The sequence below is a fragment of the Schistocerca gregaria genome, chromosome X (genome assembly GCF_023897955.1).
Source record: "Schistocerca gregaria isolate iqSchGreg1 chromosome X, iqSchGreg1.2, whole genome shotgun sequence".
Classification (NCBI taxonomy): domain Eukaryota; kingdom Metazoa; phylum Arthropoda; class Insecta; order Orthoptera; family Acrididae; genus Schistocerca; species Schistocerca gregaria.
In genome coordinates this window covers 459,741,364-459,765,004 of record NC_064931.1, presented here as the reverse complement: position 1 = coordinate 459,765,004, position 23,641 = coordinate 459,741,364, and the positions used below count along the sequence as shown (strand labels likewise).

At 39.8% G+C, this 23,641-nt stretch overlaps 1 protein-coding gene across 1 annotated transcript; it reads left to right on the top strand.

Moving 5' to 3' along the window:
* Positions 1-17,227: 17,227 nt before the first annotated feature.
* Positions 17,228-23,336, top strand: LOC126298511 (mucin-17-like). Its single transcript, XM_049989858.1, has 3 exons — positions 17,228-17,326; positions 19,829-19,916; positions 20,074-23,336. The coding sequence occupies exons 1-3, from the start codon at positions 17,284-17,286 to the stop codon at positions 22,604-22,606; spliced, it is 2,664 nt and encodes an 887-aa protein (XP_049845815.1). The 5' UTR covers positions 17,228-17,283; the 3' UTR covers positions 22,607-23,336.
* The last annotated feature ends 305 nt before the right edge of the window (positions 23,337-23,641 follow it).

Here is a 23,641-nt window from a genome sequence, read left to right as displayed (position 1 = left end):
CATAGTAGTTGATTTCTTTTCCTGACTAGAGTTCAATAAATTCTGGGAAAATACCGCCAGCCCGTCTTAGCTCCGCCATTGACCGCACTTGGACTACGAAACAAACCTGACCATTCCTAACAATAAGAGAAATTAGAGTACCTATTGTATCTCCACACCAACGACTTAGAGGACTCCAACATTGCTACAAAATTGTGTTTAATTATAATAAATATTTGAACATATGAGACTTGTTTTTTGCAAAATCTTAGCTTCACATTAACGACCCTCCTGATAATGAAATATTCGTAAACAACGCTCTGTTATAGAGTTGTGAAAATGAAATTAACGCCTTTCGTTAAGGATGAAACTGGCGTTAATGGCAGTTTCTCGGACCATAGAAAATCCTCTTACAAAACTCATCCAACACTTACATCTATACAAAAGTACATGTGCATAAAGCTATACAATTATAAACAAATGGATGCTCCCTGAACGTTGATTAATAACTCACAATATAAGGAAACACTAGCAATGCAGACCTATTAAGTCAGTCTTAAATAAACACAAATCACTAAAAAATACACGTCTCTGAGATCTATATAAAACATTTTGCAAAACAGTCCTTTTCAGTCCTTCTAGCAATGCCAGTTTCGTTACTCACAACCTTTCCACATTATTCACTACGTGCTGAAATCACAGACATTCAGTTCACTTACTTATAATTTACCTTCGCTAACATATTCGTTTAAGTATTATAACTACATAGACTTTGTTGTAAAACAGGCCTGGGAACTATCCCATTCTGGTGAAGAACGTCATGAAAAAATGTTTGTGTATGATTCATCTGTCTTATTACAGTTTCAGTAGAGCTTCTCTTTGTAAAAATCAGGTTCATTGGCTGTAAAATTCAGTCCTCCAGTCCACCAGTTCATATTATATACTACATACCTCGTTATTGCAGCTTCCATGCAGACGACTTATTATTTAATGAGTCAAATCACACAAAGCACACATTGTCAGACGTATTACATCTTTCATTTGGTGCAGAATAATGTTTACACCTTAAATTTGTCACACAACCTAGTTCAGCTACTAGATAACTCTTTGCTCCATGGCATTCATAGCAATATTTCACTTTATTAAAATCCTCAGATACAATTCTGAAAGTAACTGAGCACAAATACACACAAAACAGTCAATTATCTTCCTACTCTATTACATAGCAATACAACACGAACACTGTTATGTATATATTGTTACTACGAAGATGTAATACTGCTCAGTTACAATACTATAGAAAGTACTTCGTTGGACGATTGATGTTCTAAAATGTAAGAGCCATTGATTCAGGTTCAGCATAGCAGCTTAGATACAATGCCTGTTAGATATGGTTTATAAGAGAAGGAAAAATATTATCGATCACTATAGAGGCGCCTGATAGGTGGAAGTCCGAATTCCTGTTGCGCTTTTAACGATGATATATTATGAACCTTTCCTAACACATATGGAATATCACTTTCTCTACTGTCCTCACTTTGCAGTACAGTTGTATCATTCTACCATTAAAACGTAAATATCACACAGCGGACGTCTGAAATGCAAAGGCAACAGGAAAGAGAGTAACTCATGAATCAAAACATTTGCAACTAATAATAATTTACCAACAACAACACAGTCTTTTGACTATAGTTGGCACAATGTGAGCAAACCATTTGTAGCTCTGAATTAACATTCCCACCTTGATAATGCTCACTATTGCCTCTGCAATAAGTATACCTCAAAGAAAATGCAGCTCCACATTCATTCCTCTTCTTCAGTCAGGCACTAAATTTCACTGTCGTGACAATTACATTAAGTCACATTCAGTTCTCGACGAACATTATACTATCTTCTCTCATAATTCTGCTCGTACCCTAACTAAAGAGACAGAACAAGAACTGAAATAGCACCCACATCATACACAGGGAAAGTAGAAAGAATGAGACTACAGAATAGAAAAAGGAAGAAATCCCACAGCCAACTCCAGAATTCCCTACTTGCTGATTACATTTCTCTACAGAGTAGCAAAAAAATGGTTCAAATGGCTCTGAGCACTACGGGACTCAACTGCTGTGGTCATCAGTCCCGTAGAACTTAGAACTACTTAAACCTAACTAACCTAAGGACATCACACACATCCATGCCCGAGGCAGGATTCGAACCTGCTACCGTAGCAGTTGCACGGTTCCAGACTGCGCGCCTAGAACCGCGAGACCTCCGCGGCCGGTTACAGAGTGGCAAATTATCTAGGAACTGTAACTGTGTCTCTTAATGTAAGGCTTCAGGTCTGTTATGTTTCTGTGATTAGTCTCTTCCACCAATTTGTTATACATCAGCGTATAGTCATTATCATACTGTTTACCATTCACATCAAACAGACCATGATAAACCACTGAGATATATTTCATTAATTCAACATTCATACGCTTGGGTTCTTCTTTGACCTTTAATAAAACTAAGTCTCCTTCTTCAAAATTGACTGTCTTGCCTTAGTCATAAGGTTTCCTTTTTCCCTCTGCGGGCTTTCACAATTCGTCACAATTCGCTCTTTACCTCACACATCTCACACTTTGTTTTCATCCTTTGCTTAGATAGTTTCTTCGTTTGTCCAAGGAACAGTATCCATTCACAGGAGACTCTATCTTCTCACCAACAACGTTACTTACTTTTTCATTCAACGTACTTTCACATTGGGTAATTCAATAGCATCATGACAACATTCATTAATACATTTGTCAGCTACATGAATATAGCTAAATCAGGCTGAATGGCATTGGGAACAGTATGCTCTGCACATCCAGTTTAATTCCGTCATTGTTGTTTCATCCATGTAGCTTTGTCGGAAGTACACAGACATATGGATACGTTTTAAGTTACCTTCTTTTCAAATACTTCTTACACATTGTCGAAACATATTGTGCTTCTTAAGGGAGAATAATGCCACTGAAAACTCTTGTATTGGAATATACCTAATGAGAGCCGACTGGTAGCAATTTAACTAATACTTGAAAAGAAATTTATCTTCACCGTCCCTTAACTGTTTCACGTGGCTCTGTGGCTACAGACCTGACGTAAAAGCATCGCCAGTGAGGTTACTACTGATGAACGATATCTTCTTCTTTTCTGTTCCAATAACTAGGTAAGTTACCTCTAAAAACTTTCAAAAATCTAAAGAGTAAAATGATCACATTCAGCCAAACATTCAAAAATTTTCGCACTTAACCGAAACATATTCCATAGCCACACTCGTTCCCGTACTTGACGACCACTCCATTACACTGACACACTGCTCTCTAATTCGTGTATTTTCTCTCAGATCTTCAGTATATTTGAATTATAGACCTTCATCCACTGCAGCACCTCGAGCCAGCACATGAATCAACCAGTCATCCAGAGATGACTTAAAATCGGTGCACTGTTCCTTTGATTTTTGTATGTGCTACCACAATCAGAGCCAGCCTTTCTCATATACTTGTGACAATGAATCTCCATTACTTGAACCCTAACGTTAAAGTCACCTTTTCTGCATCACACTCTAGCATATCACCTCAATCATTAACACTTTTATTAAGTTAGTTTGGCTAAAAAGGTAAACTCCGGGTCAGATTCTCGCTTAAAGCAAGAAAACTTTTGATCTGAATCTTGCTTGTTGCAGAAAACTTTTACGTAAGTAGTCGGAATCTTGCTTAGTGGTACAATCATCTTCTCTAATCCCAGTAAACATTTGCTTCAAAGCAAACAGGACTGATTGAAATATCATATCCTTGATGCCCATACTCGCACTGTCGATGCTTGATTTCCCCACCTCTTTCATTGTCTCTGATTCTACTTTAAGTTCCTGCTCACCACAATTATATGACGCAGATCCCGACACACCAGAGGGACGCCCCACTGTGTTTGACATCAGTTCAGGTTTCGAAAACTATTTACTCATACACACAGAAGGCTCCATACTTTCTACACACACAACAAGATAGCTTAAACAATACATGAAAAGTTCAAATTCTTTTACCTTTGTCCTACTTTCAGAGCCCGAAACTACTAGTTCATTTTTCAACCCAGAATCAATTCGCCTTATTTTGTATCTTTCACGTGGTACACCGTTAAGTTACGAACGTGTGAGATGCTATACTCTCTGGTTGTAGCAGTCTAGTTTTATTGCTTAAATGCTCGTCTCGAGAAATGGTGCTACGTTTTTGTGACACTATCGCGCGTAAGCACATTACTGTATGTTCCTTTTTATTTTTAGGCTGCATTTACCAAAACTGCAACAAGGCGATAATTTGACGCCATTGGTGTTGGTACAATAACTTATTCTTAGACACGTGGACATTGAAGCCAGTAATGTAGCAAAATTTCTTCCACCACGTCGTCAGTCACATTTGGCTACTGGTTTTGGATACCCGCCTCTTGAAAACTTCTTATTTATATCATTGTCATAATCAAAGGTTCTTCTGATCACTGAACTAAATTAATATTCCCTTTAGATAACCGTCAGTTTTCATACTTCTTCCTAGCTCCACCACAATGTTACTCTAAGTATATAATGTCAAAACACCAAACTACCACCAGAAAACTAAACATACGTCAACCACAGAGTTCGCAGGACTCTAAAAATTACAGATATTACCTCACAGAGCTAAAAATGTACATTTATTACACGTAGTTGATGGTAATCAGTACATATTATAAAAATTGGTGTACAATATGCGTCCCGTTAAAACCTAGAAACGAGTCCCGGTACAATCAAGGGAGTTACATGGTGTGGTAGCCGTCTATCCCCAATCCACGAAAAATGTTTTTGAACGACGTGCTTTTCAAGACATAAGGGCTGGTAAGTTTCGGAAGTATGTGAGTATTCAAAGTGATACAGTGACTGAATATAAATCTAAAATAAAGTGTGAAATTTGTGTAAACTGTACTTAGTGTCTATTTTAATAAAAAAAGTTGATTTGATTTATATTTCTCAAACAAACGAAACGCTTGAAGCACGTTAAGTTCCCAGCAAACGAGAATGACCACCGCCAGAAGCAGAGAAACCAAAGAAATAGGAAATGAACGGATTAAAGAATGAAGAATTGCTGCACAATCTTATAATAATAGACTATGAACTGAAGCCAGCAATGAAAATATAACCCTACGGGAAGCGCGGCCGAGAACTAGTAAACAGCACAACCCAACAAATGAAGCATTCCACTATGACCGGACGAAAGAATATAACAAACACAAACACGCAGTAATAGGTAAAATGGAAAATTTGCAACACAAAAAAATTCACGTTAGGGAAAGACGAGGAGTCTGTTGCATGAATGGAAAAATTCTATTACTGCCACTGGAAGTACCTCCACCGGAATTTTTACATTACATAATCGGGGAAGCACCAGAATTAAGACACTTCCATCCAAATATACAAGCGTACAACGCCTTCTTCCAAATGACTTAGATCAACACTAACAGAGATGAAATAGATTACACACACACACACACACACACACACACACACACACACACACACATATATATATATATATATATATATATATATATATATATATATATATATATTCAACCACTTACAAACCTATCACAACATAGGACCATTGCTATCACTACCCAACGAAGATCGTAAACTTCTGCAAGCATATTTTGTTGGACATGAAGGACAGGAATTGATCAACGAAGCATTAGTATCAGTGGACTGAGACGAGTATTACTTCAAGACGTACAGAGGACCTTATACAAATACAGTCATCAGATTCACATATTCAAAACAGCACGAGACCGAATGATTTGATGACTATAAAGTTGTAATTCGAGCCCAAAGAAACACAATTTGGAGGCGACGAACGTCGATTTAATGCACCTCAGATAGTTATCTTAGTAATAGTGGAAAATGAAAACACAGGCTTTTATAATTGTACAACGAAGAAGACAAGGAATACAACTCATTGCAGACACGCACCAATCACAAGATGCCCACCAGTATCCATTATTACTTCCGCACGGAGAGGGACGACATCACTTTAATGTGAAACAAATCTGAACGGAAACAGGCGTAGAGAAAAAAGAAAAAAAGTCACTTCCAAGGAATTATGTGCTTACCGACTAATGATCAAATACAATAAAACGCACAATCACACTCTCAACACGAGCCGTTTATTTCGACAATCTCTGGTAGATACGTACCCAAAAATGGAAGCCGAGCGGATGTTTTACATAAGACTGAATCTGAAGAAACTAGAAACGGAAGAGTATATCCATAAAGTAGACGCAGTCATACATGATGGCTGCGCTGACGACATTGAAACAATGGTAATCTTACCCGCATCACATATAGAAAGTCCAAGACACATGCACTAATACACCAAAGATGCTATGACCTACATAAGAAAATATAGACGACCTGACCTCTTCATAACATTCACATACAACCTGTCGTGACAACAAATCAAAGAACAACTAAGATACGAACAAGATCCATCCGTGGACACGACATCATAGCCAGAGTTTTATGACAAAAACAAATAATATTTACTGAAGTCATCACAAAATACAACATCTTTGGGACCGTTGGATGCTAGATGCACACACTGAGATGGCAAAAACGAGGACGGTTTAACTCACACATTAAAGGAAATTCGAAAAATTTGTGCATACATGTACCGCGGATAGCAAAATCAATAATTTTGTTTGTAAACAAGTATTGTAAATAGTGAGTATACATTTTCAGTAATTTTTTTATGTCTTATACCTTAAAGTTAATTCTTTTATTCCAACTGCCACACAATCTCATATCATCTCCCTGAGCGAAGCCGGGCGTCCCAGCTAGTATAATTAATAAAATATTACTTCCGATTGTTAACAAAAAAAGAAATAAACTACAAGTATGATATTGCTATACTTGGTACATTTCACCTTTAACTTCAACAGAAAACTAGGTATGGACTCGGGTGTGAAGTGCCGAAACATCTTTCTAAGGAAATTTCCGAGAGAAATTTAACGAGCTGCTCATAGCTTTCGATTCATACATGACGCTCGACGACTAAAGCAAAAGCGATAGACAGTATAACTGTGACATTAAGCTGTTACGACAGTACGACTACAAACGATTTAATAAGGCAGAGGTAAAAGTAGCAAAGAATCCAGTCGGTTATAGGAAGGTAATTATTTACATAGGGCACAGAACCCTATGACTGAGTGCATAATATGTAAGCGCACAGTGTGGAGGGGCAGTGTCAATCCGTTGCCAGCTGCTACTGCGTTGGTAGTAGTTGTGCGTGTCGTACATTTGTTCCTTCAGTGCACCAGTTAGGTTAGGCTGTGAAGCTACGATACGACAGCTATTACCTTTTTCAGAAAATAGTGGGTTTAATAGCCCTCTTACACAGTTTCCCGATCAGCCATTTATGGGCAAACTCTCAGATCCTCTAACTACAGTTGCAACAAGTATATCATCAAAAAACCGCACAACGGATGACGGCCTCCGAGACAAGCTAGTGCAATATTGGTCATGTCTCTTAATGTAAATAAATCTAACTTACGGCGCATTAATAGGCAGAAAGCCCAACTTCAGTTCGATTACAATATTGGCGACAAATCAACAGAAACCGAAACAACTGTAAAACGTCTAGGAGTGTCCGTTCATATGTGAAACGCCCACATAAAATTGCTTGCCAGCCCGGTTGGCCGTGCGGTCTAACGCACGGCTTTCCGAGCGGGAAGGAGCGCCAGTCCCCGGCACGAATCCGCCAAACGGATTTGTGTCGAGGTCCGGTGAGCCGGTCACTCTGTGGATGGTTTTTAGTCGGTTCTCCATCTGCCTCGGGCTGGTTACCCTTATTCCGCCTCAGCTACACCACGTCGGCGATTGCTTCACAAAGAAGTTCTCCACGTACGCGTACACCACCACTACTCTAACACGCAAACATAGGGTTTACACTCGTCTGGTGTGAGACGTTCGCTGGGGGGCCCATCGGGGGCCGAACAGAACAATAACCCTGGGTGCGGTGTGGCGCGGCGGAGGGGTGAAGTGGACTGTGGTAGTCGTCGTGGGGTTGCGGACCACTGCGGCTGCGGCGGGGACCGAGCCTCTCCGTCGTTTATAGGTCCCCGGTTAACATAACGTAACATAACATAGCATAAAATTGCTCGTAGGAAAAGCAGAAATTAGGCAGCAATCAGTGTAATTTTCCTAATAAAACATAATTTAACCACTGAAGTAATGGGTTATAAAACACTTACTGACCAATGTTTGAGTATTTTCTCGTTAGCCTGGTACCCTTAATCGGTACAATAGAGAAGTTCTATAGCACATCAGTGTGTTGGCACGTATTCTTGTAGTACACGCGATATCGTTACGGGAAGCTCGTCGAACCTAAGGAGCAGATATTACATGAGGTCTGTTTTTCGACGAGAAGAGGTTTATAGTAAAAATTTCGAAGAAGTGCGATCCACGAAAACTTACTCAAATAATACTTCGTTACATAAACATTTCGCGAAATGAGCATGGGCATGAGTATCAGACAATTTAGAGTTCATACGGAGTTTCATCCATGGTCTTTCGTCTAACACGCCATTCACAAACGGAAGAAGGAAGTGAGGGAATGTAGAGCGAGTACTACTGCCACTCACTATTACGTGGTCTCAGGAGAGTCACTGTTGAGGTGTATGTAGAATGCTCAATTAAGTTAGAGAATTATGTACAGAATGTCCATCCTGAGAGTGAATTTCCACGAAAATGACTCAGTTTCGCCTTTCCACACGATGTGCAGTACAGAGCAGGTGTGAGGTCTAGGACATCAAGTGTAGCTATTCATGTTAGCGAAGGGCTTATGCTTAGTAGTAATGTGAATGACGACCTGAACTGTCCACTGCAGCATCCACATCTACGTGATTACTCTGCTATTCACAATTAGGTGTCGGGCAGAGGGCTCAATGAACCACCTTCGAGCTGTCTCTACCGTTCCACTCTCGAACGGCGCGTGGGAAAAACAAGCACTTCAATTTTTCAGTGCGATGCCAGTTTCTCTTATTTTACCGTGATGATCATTTCTCCTTATGTAGGTAGGTGTCAATACAGTGTTTTCGCAATCGGAGGAGAAAACTGTTGATTGAAATTTTATGAGAAGATTCCGCCACAATGAAAAACGCCTTTGTTTTACTGATTGCCACTCCAATTCACGTATCATGTTTGTGGCACTGTCTCCCCTACTTCGCGATAATACAAAACGAGCAGTCCTTCTCCGAACCTTTTCGATGTCATCCGTGAGTCCCACTTGATGTGGATCTCACACCGCACACCAATACTCTAGAACAGGGCGGACAAGTGTTGTGTAAGCAGTCTCTCTGGTAGATCTATTGCACCTGCTAAGTGTTCTGCCAGTGAATCGCAGTCTTTGATTTGCTCTACACACAACATCATCTATGTGATCGTTCTAATTTAGATTACTTGTAATTGTAATCCCTAAGTATTCAGTTGAATTTACAGCCTTCAGATTTGTATGGCTTACCACGTAATCGAAATTTAGCGGATTTCTGTTAGTAGTCATGTGTATAAATCCACTCTTTTCTTCATTCATGATCAATTGCCACTTTTCGCACCACGCAGGTATGTTATCTATATCGTTATGCTATTCTTTTTGGTTTATCTGATGACTTTACAAGATGGTAAATGGCAGCACCCTCTGTAAATAATCTAAGAGGGCTACTCAGATTGTCTCCTATGTCGTTAATATAGATCAGGTACAATAGAAGGACTGTAACACTTCCTCGGGGCACGCCGGATATTACTTTTGTTTTACTCAATGGTTTTCCGTCAATTACTAGGAACTATGACCTTCCTGACAGGAAATCGCGAATCCAGTTTCACAACTGAGGCGATATTCCATAGGCACGCAGTTTGCTTAGAAGACGCCTGTGAGGAACAGTGTCGAAAGCTTCCTGGAAACCTAAAATTATGGAATCAATTTGACATACCCTGTCGATATCACTCATTACGTCATGAGTATCAAGAACTACTGGTGTTTCGCAAGACAGATGTTTCCTGACTCCGTTCTGACTCTGTGTCAACAAATCGTTTTCTTCGAGGTAATTCATAATGTTCCAACACAGTATATGTTCCAAAACCCTACTGTAAATCGACGTTAGTGATATGGGTCTGTAATTCAGCGGATTACTCCTATTTACCTTTTTGGATATTGGTGTGACTTGAGCAATTTTCCAGTCTTTAGGTACGGAACTTCCTGTGAGGGAGCGGTTGTGTATAATTGCTAAATATGGAGCTATTGCACCAGCATACTCTGACAGGAACCTGGCTGGTATACATTTCGGACCAGAGGCCTTGCCTTTAATCAGTGATTTAGGCTGCTTTGCTACACCGAGGATATCTACTTCTCTGTTTCTCATCTTCACAGTTGTTCTTGATTGGAATTCAGCATGAAAATCTCGCACACTATTACAGTGATGGCACAACATAAATGAAAGATTATTTTAGTAAAAATGCGCAATAACTTTACTCAGTAGTCAAACTGATTGGACGGATTAGCTGGATTAAGCAACGTTTTCTAGTAATGTGGTTGAGTTCCTTTGAAACTGCATAACCGTACATTATATAGTTTTAGATAGTTAAGCGTAAACGTAATTTAACTGGAAGATCCATGTTAAGCACGAGACAAAATTTTAACCTCATATGAAATCAGCAACAATGTCGAACTATCCCATCGTCGATTAAAGTTATATTAAACAGGTAACGAGATATACATCCTACGGTGATGTTCAGTGAACGGGATGATATAACTATGAGAATACACTGGGAAACTCTTCGTATAAAACGGTGAATGCTGACTGACTGACTCATCATCGCCCAGCCCAAACCGCTAAGGACAGAAATTTGAAATTTACGGAAGGTGTGGATATTATATAATAGGCGTGGTTTACGAAGGGATTTTCCGAAATTACAAATCTAATGGGCTGAAATAGGGGACGAAGCATTACTAGGAAAACATCGCTATTAAGGCAATTTTGAAGCCACATCTACTAAAATAGGTATTTGATTTCTTGGTCTGAAATAAAGAAATATGTGTTCCAGAAATTTTGGGAATTTAATGGTATGGGCGAGACGTAGTGGGTGGAAGCCCTTTTTTTGGGAAAGATACTATTGTTAAATAACTACCAAAGAATTTTTAAGGCTACATCTATGAACACTGGTATCTGGCTTCTCTGTTACAAATTAAAAAAAAAAGTATACCACTGTTTTGGAAACAGAACCTATAAGAGGGTGAAATAAGGAATTTGAATTTTTTAAGAAAGTGTTTTATTAGGAACTCATTTTTAAAGGTAAAGCTACGAAAAGTTAAATACGGATTTTCAGTTAGAAATAAAAAAAATATGTGTTCCATGGTTTTTGGAAATTCAGACCTTAAGGGGGTGAAACAGGAGATGAAAATTTTTATCGAAATATTTCATTGTGCAACCATTCTTGTGGCGATATCTATGAAAATTTGCCACTGGGTTCCCTGTTAGAAATAAAATATACGCATGTCACTGTTTTTGAAAATGCAGACGCCAAGAGGGTGAAATTGGGAGTGGAACGTTTTAGGAAAATATTTCATTGCGAAAGCATTTTTAAGTCGAAATCTTTGAAAGTTGCTTCGTGGCTCCTTGGTTACAGAAGAAAAAAACGTGTTTCAGTGTTTTTGGAAATTCAACTTCTAATGTGGTGAAATCAGGTCATACTTGTCCACTGACTCCTAATCGCCCAACCCAAACTGCTAAGGATAGAAACTGGAAGTTAGGACAGGACGTGGATCTTATACTGTAAGCATCGTTCAAGAAGGTATTGTGCAAAATTGCATTCCTAAGGGGATGAAACAGGGGAAGAAATGCCTTTGGAAACTATGACAATATTAAGGTGTTTTGTAGCCAGAATTACGAAAACGGGTATTTGGTTTCTCAATTAGAAAATAAAAAATAAATGTTTCATAAATTACGGAAATTCAAACACTAAGTAGGAAAACAGTGAATGGAAGTTGTTTTGAAAATAAATAATCACTGAAGAACTACTGAAGAGATTTTAAGGCTACATCTATGACAATCAGTATTTGACTTCTCAGTCAGAAATAAAACAAACACATGTTTCATTGTTTCTGGAAATCCAGTTCCTAAGGAAGTACAAAATGGGATAAAAATTTTTAAGAAATTATTTCATTATATTTAGAAACGGAATTGATGAATACTGGTATTACATATCTCGGTTAGATATTTAGAAAAATGCTTTTTCCGAAAATTATTTCGAGCAGTTAGTCCAAGAACCCACGCGAATTGTCAGTGGTTGAGAAAACACACTTGACCTCTTAGCCACAAACAATCCACAGCTAATAGAGAGCATCATGTCTGATACAGGGATTAGTCATCACAAGGTCGTTGTAGCTAGGCTCAGTACCGTTTCTTCCAAATCCACCAGAAACAAACGCAAAATAATTTTATTTAAAAAAGCGGATAAAGTGTCACTAGAAGCTTTCCTGAGAGAGAATCTCCAGTCATTCTGAACTGACTATGCAAATGTAGACAAAATTTGGCTCAAATTCAAAGGTATAGTAGCAATAGCAATTGAAAGATTCATACCTCATAAATTGGTAAGAGATGGAACTGATCCCGCAAGGTACACAAAACAGGTCCGAACGCTGTTGCAGAGACAACGGAAAAAGCATGCGAAGTTCAGAAGGACGCTAAATCCCGAAGATCGGCTAAAATTTATAGACGCTCGAAATTTGGCACGTACTTCAATGCGAGATGCCTTTAATAGGTTCCACAACGAAACATTGTCTCGAAATTTGGTAGAAAATCCGAAGAAATTCTGGTCGGATGTAAAGTACACAAGCGGCAAGACCCAGTCAATACCTTCGCTGCGCAGTGCCGATGGTACTGTTACCAACGATTGTGCCGCTAAAGCGGAGTTATTGAACGCGGTTTTCCGAAATTCCTTCACCAGAGAAGACGAATGGAATATTCCAGAATTTGAAACATGAACAGCTGCTAGCATGAGTTTCTTAGAAGTAGATACCTTAGGGGTTGCGAAGCAACTCAAATCGCTTGATACGGGCAAGTCTTCAGGTCCAGATTGTATACCGATTAGGTTCCTTTCAGATTACGCCGATACAATAGCTCCCTACTTAGCAATCATATACACCCGCTCGTTCACCGATAGATCTGTACCTACAGATTGGAAAATTGCGCAGGTCGCACCAATGTTTAAGAAGTGTAGTAGGAGTAATCGATCGAACTACAGACCTATATCATTGACGTCGGTTTGCAGTAGGGTTTTGGAGCATATACTGTATTCAAACATAATGAATCACCTCGAGGGGAACGGTCTATTGACACGTAATCAGCATGGCTTCAGAAAACATCGCTCTTGTGCAACGCAGCTAGCTCTTTATTCGCACGAAGTAATGGCCGCTATCGACAGGGTATCTCAAGTTGATTCCGTATTTCTAGATTTACGGAAAGCTTTTCATACCGTTCCTCACAAGCGACTTCTAATCAACCTGCGGGCCTATGAGGTATCGTCTCAGTTGTGCGACTGGATTCGTGATTACCTGTCAGGAAGGTCGCAGTTTGTAGTATTAGACGGCAAATCATCGAGTAAAACTGAAGTGATATCAGGTGTTCCCAGGGAAGCGTCCTGGGACCTTTGCTGTTCCTGATCTATATAAATGACCTGGGTGACAATCTGAGTAGTTCTCCTAGGTTATTCGCAGATGATGCTGTAATTTACCGTGTAGTAAGGTCATCCGAAGACCAGTATCAGTTGCAAAGCGATTTAGAAAAGATTGCTGTATGGTGTGTCAGGTGGCAGTTGACGCTATATAACGAAAAGTGTGAGGTAATCCACATGAGTGCCAAAAGAAATCCGTTCGAATTCGATTACTCGATAAATAGTACAGTTCTCAAGGTTGTCAATTCAACTAAGTACCTGGGTGTAAAAATTACGAACAACTTCAGTTGGAAAGACCACATAGATAATATTGTGGGGAAGGCGAGCCAAAGGTTGCGTTTCATTGGCAGGACACTTAGAAGATGCAACAAGTCCACTAAAGAGACGGCTTACACTACACCCGTTCGTCCTCTGTTAGAATATTGCTGCGCGGGGTGGGATCCTTTCCAAGTGGGATTGACCGAGGACATCGAAAGGGGGCAAAAAAGGCAGCTCGTTTTGTATTATCACGTAACAGGGGAGAGAGTGTGGCAGATATGATACGCGAGTTGGGATGGAAGTCATTAAAGGAAAGACGTTTTTCGTTTCTGTTCCGAGAGCGAAAATATTTGGTTGGGCCCAACCTACATAGGCAGTGAAACGTCCCCTTAGAAAAATTTATACAAGACTGGTCTATGTGAAACGTCCTCTTTGAACAATTATACACGACTGTGCTTAAACTGACACACAATAGTTTTAGCGCAACGCAATCTGACTTTCAAAAATCCCTACAAAAGAATGGCCCTGACTAACATTAACCTATACCTTTCACAAATCACTTACCTCACAAAAAAATCTTCGTTACTCGAACTACTGCAATACAGCGAGCACCACTACTGCCAGCTAAATAAAAGATTCTAACTACTGAAGGCACTAACTACCGATAGGCATAGTTAGCAAATGAAAGATTTTAATAGAGAACAATCAGTGTATTTACCTTAATATTCATAATATATATATCAGTTCATGACACCAATTCTCACAAATTTCAAAACTCCGCCATCTCTCTCCCCAAGTCCACCACTGCTGGCGGCTCACCTCCAACTGCGCAACGCTACGCGCTGTTAGCATCCAGCTGCCGCTGCCCAACACTACAATGGCAGACAACAATGCAAACCAGTCACAGACTGCACAAGGCACAGCCAGTGATTTTTCATACAGAGCCCTACGTGGCGGCAGCGGTACCAATAAAAAAACCTAAACAGCCCCCATGCTCCCCATAAAAAAATTTACAAATTGTTTTGGGCAGTGACAAATACAGATTTGAAAATAATTTTCATAATTACTACAACAAAGATATCAAATGCACACACTTATTGATACAATGTTGGTCAAAAGGTAAAATTTTCTCACAGTCCATATAGACAGTCCTGACCATTCATCACAGTAAAATAGTTGTGTTTTTCTCAAAGACTGAGCAATAAAAGGAAATGCACAAGGAAGTAGTGGATTTCCATGCAGTTTTGAAGAAGTAGTGTTGTCCTTCCAACGAAAGGCAGTGCTGACTCTTGACACGCAGACAGGTAATGGGCCACAACAGAGTCAGTCGACGTTGAAGACTATCACTGCTGGCGGCTCACCTCCAACTGCGCAACGCTACGCGCTGTTAGCATCCAGCTGCCGCTGCCCAACACTACAATGGCAGACAACAATGCAAACCAGTCACAGACTGCACAAGGCACAGCCAGTGATTTTTCATACAGAGCCCTACGTGGCGGCAGCGGTACCAATAAAAAAACCTAAACAGCCCCCATGCTCCCCATAAAAAAATTTACAAATTGTTTTGGGCAGTGACAAATACAGATTTGAAAATAATTTTCATAATTACTACAACAAAGATATCAAATGCACACACTTATTGATACAATGTTGGTCAAAAGGTAAAATTTTCTCACAGTCCATATAGACAGTCCTGACCATTCATCACAGTAAAATAGTTGTGTTTTTCTCAAAGACTGAGCAATAAAAGGAAATGCACAAGGAAGTAGTGGATTTCCATGCAGTTTTGAAGAAGTAGTGTTGTCCTTCCAACGAAAGGCAGTGCTGACTCTTGACACGCAGACAGGTAATGGGCCACAACAGAGTCAGTCGACGTTGAAGACTATCACTGCTGGCGGCTCACCTCCAACTGCGCAACGCTACGCGCTGTTAGCATCCAGCTGCCGCTGCCCAACACTACAATGGCAGACAACAATGCAAACCAGTCACAGCTTGCACAAGGCACAGTCAGTGATTTTTCATACAGAGCGCTACGTGGCGGCAGCGTTACCAATAAAAAAACCTAAACAGCCTACTTACAGTAGGGGTGATCATCAAAATAAAATAAGAGAAATCAGAGCTCGAACAGAAAGGTTTAGGTGTTCGTTTTTCCCGCGCGCTGTTCGGGAGTGGAATTGTAGGGAAATAGCATGATTGTGGTTCGAAGAAACCCTCTGCCAAGCACTTAAAAGTGAATTACAGAGTAATCATGTAGATGTAGATGTAGAAATATTTGCTACGAGATTAGAGCTGATACAGACATATATGTGAAAGAGCGCAGAAGGCACGATTAACGAAAGTCTTAGACTCCAGCTATCAGAATCGTTTTTTGGTCGCAAGTACATTCGGAAAAGACAGTGCTTATAATGCCTTAATAAGCGTGAAAAGCTTAGAAGGCGTTTCAGTTTTGTGAATAACATAAAACTTCTATTAAAAATAAACAAAAAAATGTTTGTAGCGCATAAAGTCTACACGAGCGAAGTAGTGGGCGCTAAGCTATTGAGCTATGTGAGGCCTTGAAACCAAGAAATGTTTGTACGTCCATTCTGTACCATCTACACAAATCTATTGTTAGGAAATATTTTGCGTGCAGTGAACAGGTTAAGACAGATTTGTAATTTGCATACGTAGCAAAATCGTTATTCTGGGATGCCACACATTCAATATAAATTGTGGGACAATGCTCATTAACCTAAAAGGATTAAACGTGTGTTTCACCCAAAACTCGCAATCTTTCAACATATGATCGAGAGCATTCCGTCTTGCCTTTATACTCTCGACTAGCAATTTGGAATGTTTTCGTAGGTAATCAATACCCTCATGTAAAGGACAAATAAACAAAAAATAAAGACCCAAAGGTGTTTCTGAATATAACAGGTAAGGAACACCAACTGAAAAATCTCATGTTCGGTTTACTTGGAGAAAAGGCTTTAGATTCAGTGCAGTGTCCCCTCCGCCCTTCGCGTAACCACTCCCTTGCGCTAGCGTTATCTCTCGTAGCCCCTTGACTCATCATATCAAATGCTCAGTGACTGTAATCGTCTGACAGAGGCATGCGCGAGGCGTTGAGCAGCGAGCGGTGACGTGTTACGAAGCTCGCATTCCATTCCCTGACATATTCGGGAGGCGGAGTCCTCCCCTCCACAGCGCTCCGGAGCGTATTTAAGCGCGCCACGAGCGGGGGCCGATTCAGTTTGCTAGTGACCGGAGTGGTGTTTCGTGTGCTCGCGAGGACAACTAGGACTGCCAGCATGAAGATTATCACTTGCTTGACGATCATCCTATATATTGTTGGTGAGTTTGAATTCCGTAACCTTGCTACTTCACCAAGGACTTCGTTACCAATTTTGCGTTGTTTATTAATTTAGAGTGGTGCTAATTCGTCTCTGTTTCATTTTGTGCTGACATGTTATGAAATAATTTATTTCTGGAAAAATAATAGTTGCTCAGTTGGAAAGTTTTCGTGTGTTTCGAATGCGGTAGGCCTGTTTTTCAGATAAATCTTTCTTCCCAGTGGAACCAACAGATTCTTTGCCACTTTCGTTTCACAATTAAGGGATACTGTATCGTCGTACCTACTCATAATAGCAACAACAATAATAATCTTGAAATTACATTAACAGGCCCTCCTTCATCGTATGTTGTTCTTAACCATATTATATGTTCTGTTATTGATTTCACATAATTTTGGTTTACATCTAGCGTGCAAAGATGCAATGTTGACAGATTTCAGTACTCCGTTTTCTGTATAAATGTACTGTTACTATGTTGAGTGTCTAACTCTTGGTTTCACTGTCGTCTACCATTACAGCGATCTACTACAACTCGTTCTGATTTGTTATGTGCTCAACTTCAAGCAGTGTTTGTATTATTTTTTGAAATGTGCAATCGAAATGTGTAATAGTTTCGCAGACGACGCCCATTCGTAAATCTTGTTACGTTCATGAAATATGACCTGTCACTAAAAGCAGTTGTGTGTGGGAAATTTCAGTGACATCATTACGTTTGAACGTGCATATGATAAATTTCCCTAATCGTACATGTCACGATCTTTGATTTGTCTCAGCTATATTGTCATGTTATCTTCAACGTCCACAAACGTTCTGTCCTCATCTGAAACACACACTCACCATACGAAACAGACGCTTTAATGTTTCCACTGGCTTTGAGCTCTCTGCAACGTGAAGGTGCCATGTATAAAGTATTTCGCTATCTCTATGCAGCTCATAGCTTTTTCGTGTTTTTGCTCAGCAGTAACACGGTGAATCGCCCACGTGTGCGGAATAATGTCGCTGCTGATGTTCTAGTACATTGTTCACGGGTCAGGATTTATAGCACAGAATTAATTCCTACTTTCACTTGACACAATCACTCTGTCAGTTGTTCTATAAATAGAAATCCAATAAGCTTTGGATATAATCCATAACTTCAGCTGCAATCTTGACATTCATGTTAGGTGAACTTCATGGTACAACCCTTGCACTTCGTTCGAAGTTGAAACGTCATTCTTATTTTGAGCTCGCACTGCTCGTTTCTGTTGCTTATTTAAGTATCGTCTTTCCATCCATGTATCAACGTAGCTTGTTTATTTTTCACCGGACACACATCCTAGATTTCTTCACGCATGCCGCGCATAATAAGAGCTTCACCAATATGTTTCTCGTTTGGAGACAGAATATAGATTAGTGTATATTTCTCTGCATGTATAGACACATCGATATAGACACCCCCAATGGGTAATGTCCACTTATTCCATTTTTTTGGGATACATGACACAGAAATTGTGTACAGTTCGTTTGTTTCACCGTTTGTCGAACGTTCTTGCTATAAAAAATGCAAAACGTCATTTAACGATGTATATATGCAAATGATTAACAGAAATTTATGATCTAAAATAGTCATTAATCATAGGGGTACGTTATGAAGTTTTACAGATACTTTCGTGTGTAGGAGCCAATAAATCAGCATCTTTAGGCTTCAGTCATCTCTGTTGTTAACTATTTTCTACAGTTAAAGGTGACAACGGAAGAACGCCACTTGCGAGAAAAATGTCATCAAAACGTTATCTGAAATTGCACTCATATTTGTAGAAGGCAAAAATGATAAATCTTTTGACATATTTTTCATATTTTCAATTAACGATAGTAAGATAATTAATTTTTTTGTCAGGAAACAAGATTGCTTTGAATCTTTAATCAGTTGCCTTGTGCGACTGTCATTTGTTATTACAGTTGAAGAAGTTTATCTTCAGTGCACACAGCAGTGGAATATGTATCTATCTCTGTAGCTGATTTGATTTAGGCGAGAATGCTGTACAAGTAAATGCTACGATTTGTTCCTCAAAGAATGACAGAATTTTGCAAGACGATAATGCACCTATCCATACAGTTGGCTTGTGATTCGATGTGCATGCTGGAGAAATAACTAACATTCTTCGAAAAACTACTACAAAATATTAATGTCCGATATCAGAGCGTACTTGGTACACGTCTACCGCATCTCTTTTCATTCATGACAATAATGTCTCACACAGTGTATCAAATGCCAACGAATTGTAGTAAATTTCTCAGAAAATATTTGTAAGTTCTGATACTGCATTCAGCTACGAATCGTTACTTCATTTCGTCGTATGTTTGTTTATGTTCAGTATCTTTACACTTAACTCTGAGTAAATGTAACGCACCGGTTACAGAGATTCAGTTATGAAATTGTCTAGTTGTATAGTGGTCCCAAATGTGCTTACCCGAACAGAAATCACTGATGGACACTGGATTTATAATCACTCTTTTGTTCCAGCTCTACCGATAACAAGTCAGCTGTCAGCTGAAAATGCGACAGGTACAGCTGATTCTGTCCAAGAAGAGATAACAGATCAACGCAAAGTGTAAGTGTCGATTTTGCCTTTGTAACTTTATGTTATTGCTCTCCTACATTTGAAACACGTATAATTATTATTTTAATTTAATTTTTGTGTTAACTGAGAAAAATAGTCTCGGCAGAAAAATTCTAAATTTGATAATTTTTTGTTTCCATTGTTTCAGGGACATGACCACAGCTGCTAAAGAAGATGAAGGTTACATGATGATGTCACATTTCACAAGTCTTCTTAGTAACGGGAATTCTGCGCCTGAAAGCGGTGAATCTACTCCTACACCGCCAACGAGTATCCAAAACAGATCGAATACTGGCGCTTTTAAAGGGTCCCTGAAGCTCGGTGATGATGGAAAGACTGACGCAAATGACGCTACAGCAGTTCCATCGGTCTCCGAGTTACAGCCAACCTCCACATCACCGTTTGCACTACCGAGTGGCAATGAGAACCTCCTGCAGCAGAATACGGAAGACACTGGGACTGATTATAGACACGTGTACACCTTGCCATCGCAACAAGGAGAGTTAATGCAGCGTAATGATAGTAAAAATTACGAAGATCCGTACGTGAGCTTCGTACCTCATACTGAAACCAATAGTCAAGCACCCACTATCTCACCATCAGCGTCGTTCACAACACCTGGAAAGGTTGAGAATCACGCACAGCAGGATGGCAAATCCCAGACCACCACATTAGAGGACAACTATGAAGATGGTATCACCACTCCCCAATATGTGCCCTTCACACCTGCTGCTAATATCAAAAACTTCAACGAGCAGGGTGGAACCTCACCAGCTAAGGATGTTGAGACATCCATGAGATCACCATCGACATCATTCATGACTCCAGATGAAAATGAGGTCATATGGCAGACTGGTGAGCCCAACGGCACAAAAGTTGAGACCAGTAATCACAATGATGCAGAGACCACTACAACCCAGGATGAGGACTACACACCGCGCTGTTATACAAATAATTTCAACGAGAATGTTGATGAATTCAACGCTACTATTTCCTCTTCATCTCAGGAAACTGGAACACCCACCATCTCACCATCAGTTCTTGGTGCTGAAGACGGATTGAAGCAGAAGAATGTTGAAACCACTGCTAGAACATTTGAGGCTAACTATGATGATGCAGGGTCAACCACACCTCACTATGAACACTTCGCATTACGCACTAGTACTAATAATCCCAATGAACACGATGGGAAATTCATCACTACTACTGAATCATCAGCTCAAGAAACTGGAATAGTTACCACTTCACCATCAACGTCGCCTATTGTCCCGAATAATGATGTGAGTGGCACGCAACAAAATGGAGAACCCACTGTCACAACATTCGAGGTCGAACATGATGCTAAAGGGACCACTACACCACAGTATGATTTCATACTGCGCACTACTACCAAGAATTCCACATTGCAGGACAATGGTTTCAACACTACCACGGTTTCGTCAGCTCACGAAATCGGGACTATTACCACCTCCCCAACAAAATTGTTCACTGTTTCTAATAACGATGTGAGTGACACGCAGCAGAAAGGAGAAAACACCACTGTAGCATTCGAGAGCGAAAATGATGCTGAAGTGAGCACCACACCGCAGTATGTTGACTTCATACACCGCACTGTTACCGAGAAGTCCAGTGAGCAGGATGATGATTTCAGCGCTATAACTGGGTCGTCAGCTCATGGGGTTGGAATGACCACCATCTCGCCAGTAAAGCTATTGACGATACCTAATGATGGCGAGGGTCTTACGCTGAAGAATGTTGAATCCACCACCACAACATTGGAGACCGACCGTGATGGTATGGTTACACCACCCACTGTCACCAAGAATTTCATGGAAGAGGCTGGTGAGCTCGACATTAACATCCCTTCATCATCTCACGATATTTTGCCAACCAGCACTTTACCATCAGAGCCAGTGGCAGAGCAAGCAGATGATGAAAATTGCACACAGCGGGAATGTGATTCCGTTGGCACCACAGTTGCTGTGTATCCGGAAGATAACTTTACCACCATGCCACCACTAACACCAGCCACCGTGCCTGTGGATGGTGGTAATGCTGAAGAGCATAGTCGTGAAACAAATACCACCTTCAGTCGGGAACCTAATAAAGATGAGTCTACTACCACACCATCGTTCCCTCAGCCGGTTAACGATAGTAATATCACATTGCAAATCAATAAATGTAAGGGCACCAACGTTGGTACCAACGAGGAAAAGCACTCTACGATGTCATTTCTAGCGATTTTCAAAATACTGGCAGGTATATGTGACGAGCCAGATGTCACAACGACTCCGCCATCTAATGAAGAGACTTCATATAATACAACAGCGAAACAAGACACTACAACTATCTCTAAGGACGAAGCAGAGGATGGCAACGAAACTAAAAGCCATTATCCATCATACACTGGATCTTCTCCTGACGAATTACTAATGTTGTACAAACTACACATTAGAATGCTCAAGACAATGTCTATAACCTTAGGGGTGGCAGTAGCTCTCATGTTGATCAGCTTTGGATTGAAATACTGCAGGAAGTATAGACGAGGCGAGCGCACAGCAGTTTCTCCTCCCACTGCTGAACTTCGTGAAGCAGGTCAACCTTCCACATCTCAGGCTTCTACTTCCGAAGAGCCCGTTATAAGATTTCGAGATTTGCTCTCTCGTGAAGAGAATAATTAGTGTGGTGTCCACAAGTATGTGGGCACCTGGTGTCAACACTTCAAGTGATAACTATTTTCAGTGACTCGATCACCGTTAGTTGAACAATTTCAGAACAGTCAGTTATGTCACTGACAGCATTCGCAATTTTGATGAGTGTAGCGTAACTCGTGATAACCATTTATTATTTACTATGATAACAGTTAACGGGACATACAAGTTTTACGATCTGAACTAAGTCCTGGTGAACACGTCCACTGTAGTGAAGCTTTCATCTTCGAGAGTCTGTTTACGGAATGTAGTTTCTGATGACTTATTTGAGATGTTAATCAATTTCATTTCGAAGTTCCCATCGTTGCTTTTGTTACATATTAAGTGAATTCACTGAGCATTGATGAGATAATTATCAGGGCTTTATTAAATAATGACACTTCGTGGTGACTCTGAATTTACAGTTGGCATTTATAGTTTTGATTTTCTGTCTATTGTTGCATTTTGAACAATAGGTATGAGTATGGACAAGATTTTAAGTTTGTGTTGCAATTCTCAACATGAAAAGTGTTCTTATGTGAAGCCAACTGAACCATTGGACCACATATATGTTGAAGCTTGATGTTTGTAGTTGCAAGTGTATTGAATGACTAAATATTTGCGTCACACACCGCACAAAACCTATAAAAATAAAATGTCTTTGTTTACTAAATTTATGTATTGTACATGTAAGAAAAAAAATAAAAAAGCATTAAAACTATTTCTGAAGTATACAATCATTCACTTCGTTGAAATTCTATCTAAATAAGTGTTTCGCTGCAGCTACTGTCGCACATAATCTTGTAATCTCTCGACGAATATAAATTGACTAAACACTGCCACAATTAGTCATAATGGAAACTGTGAACAGTTTCATGTCTAGGTTGCTATGAAATATTCTTCAGGCAATAATAAATACCTTTTTAAATGTTTATTAAGTTGTTGTTACATGTAAATAAATGATACAACCCTTCAGTTTATAACAAAACTGGTGTTGAAAAGTAGCTTCATATAAAATAGTGCTTT

Bases quoted from the DNA above. Each gene is read 5' to 3' on its own strand.
- LOC126298511 (XM_049989858.1), top strand. From the start codon at position 17,284: ATGAAGATTATCACTTGCTTGACGATCATCCTATATATTGTTG. The intron at 17,327-19,828 runs GTGAGTTTGAAT...CTTTTGTTCCAG, and splicing joins GATCATCCTATATATTGTTG to CTCTACCGATAACAAGTCAG. The intron at 19,917-20,073 runs GTAAGTGTCGAT...CCATTGTTTCAG, and splicing joins ATAACAGATCAACGCAAAGT to GGACATGACCACAGCTGCTA.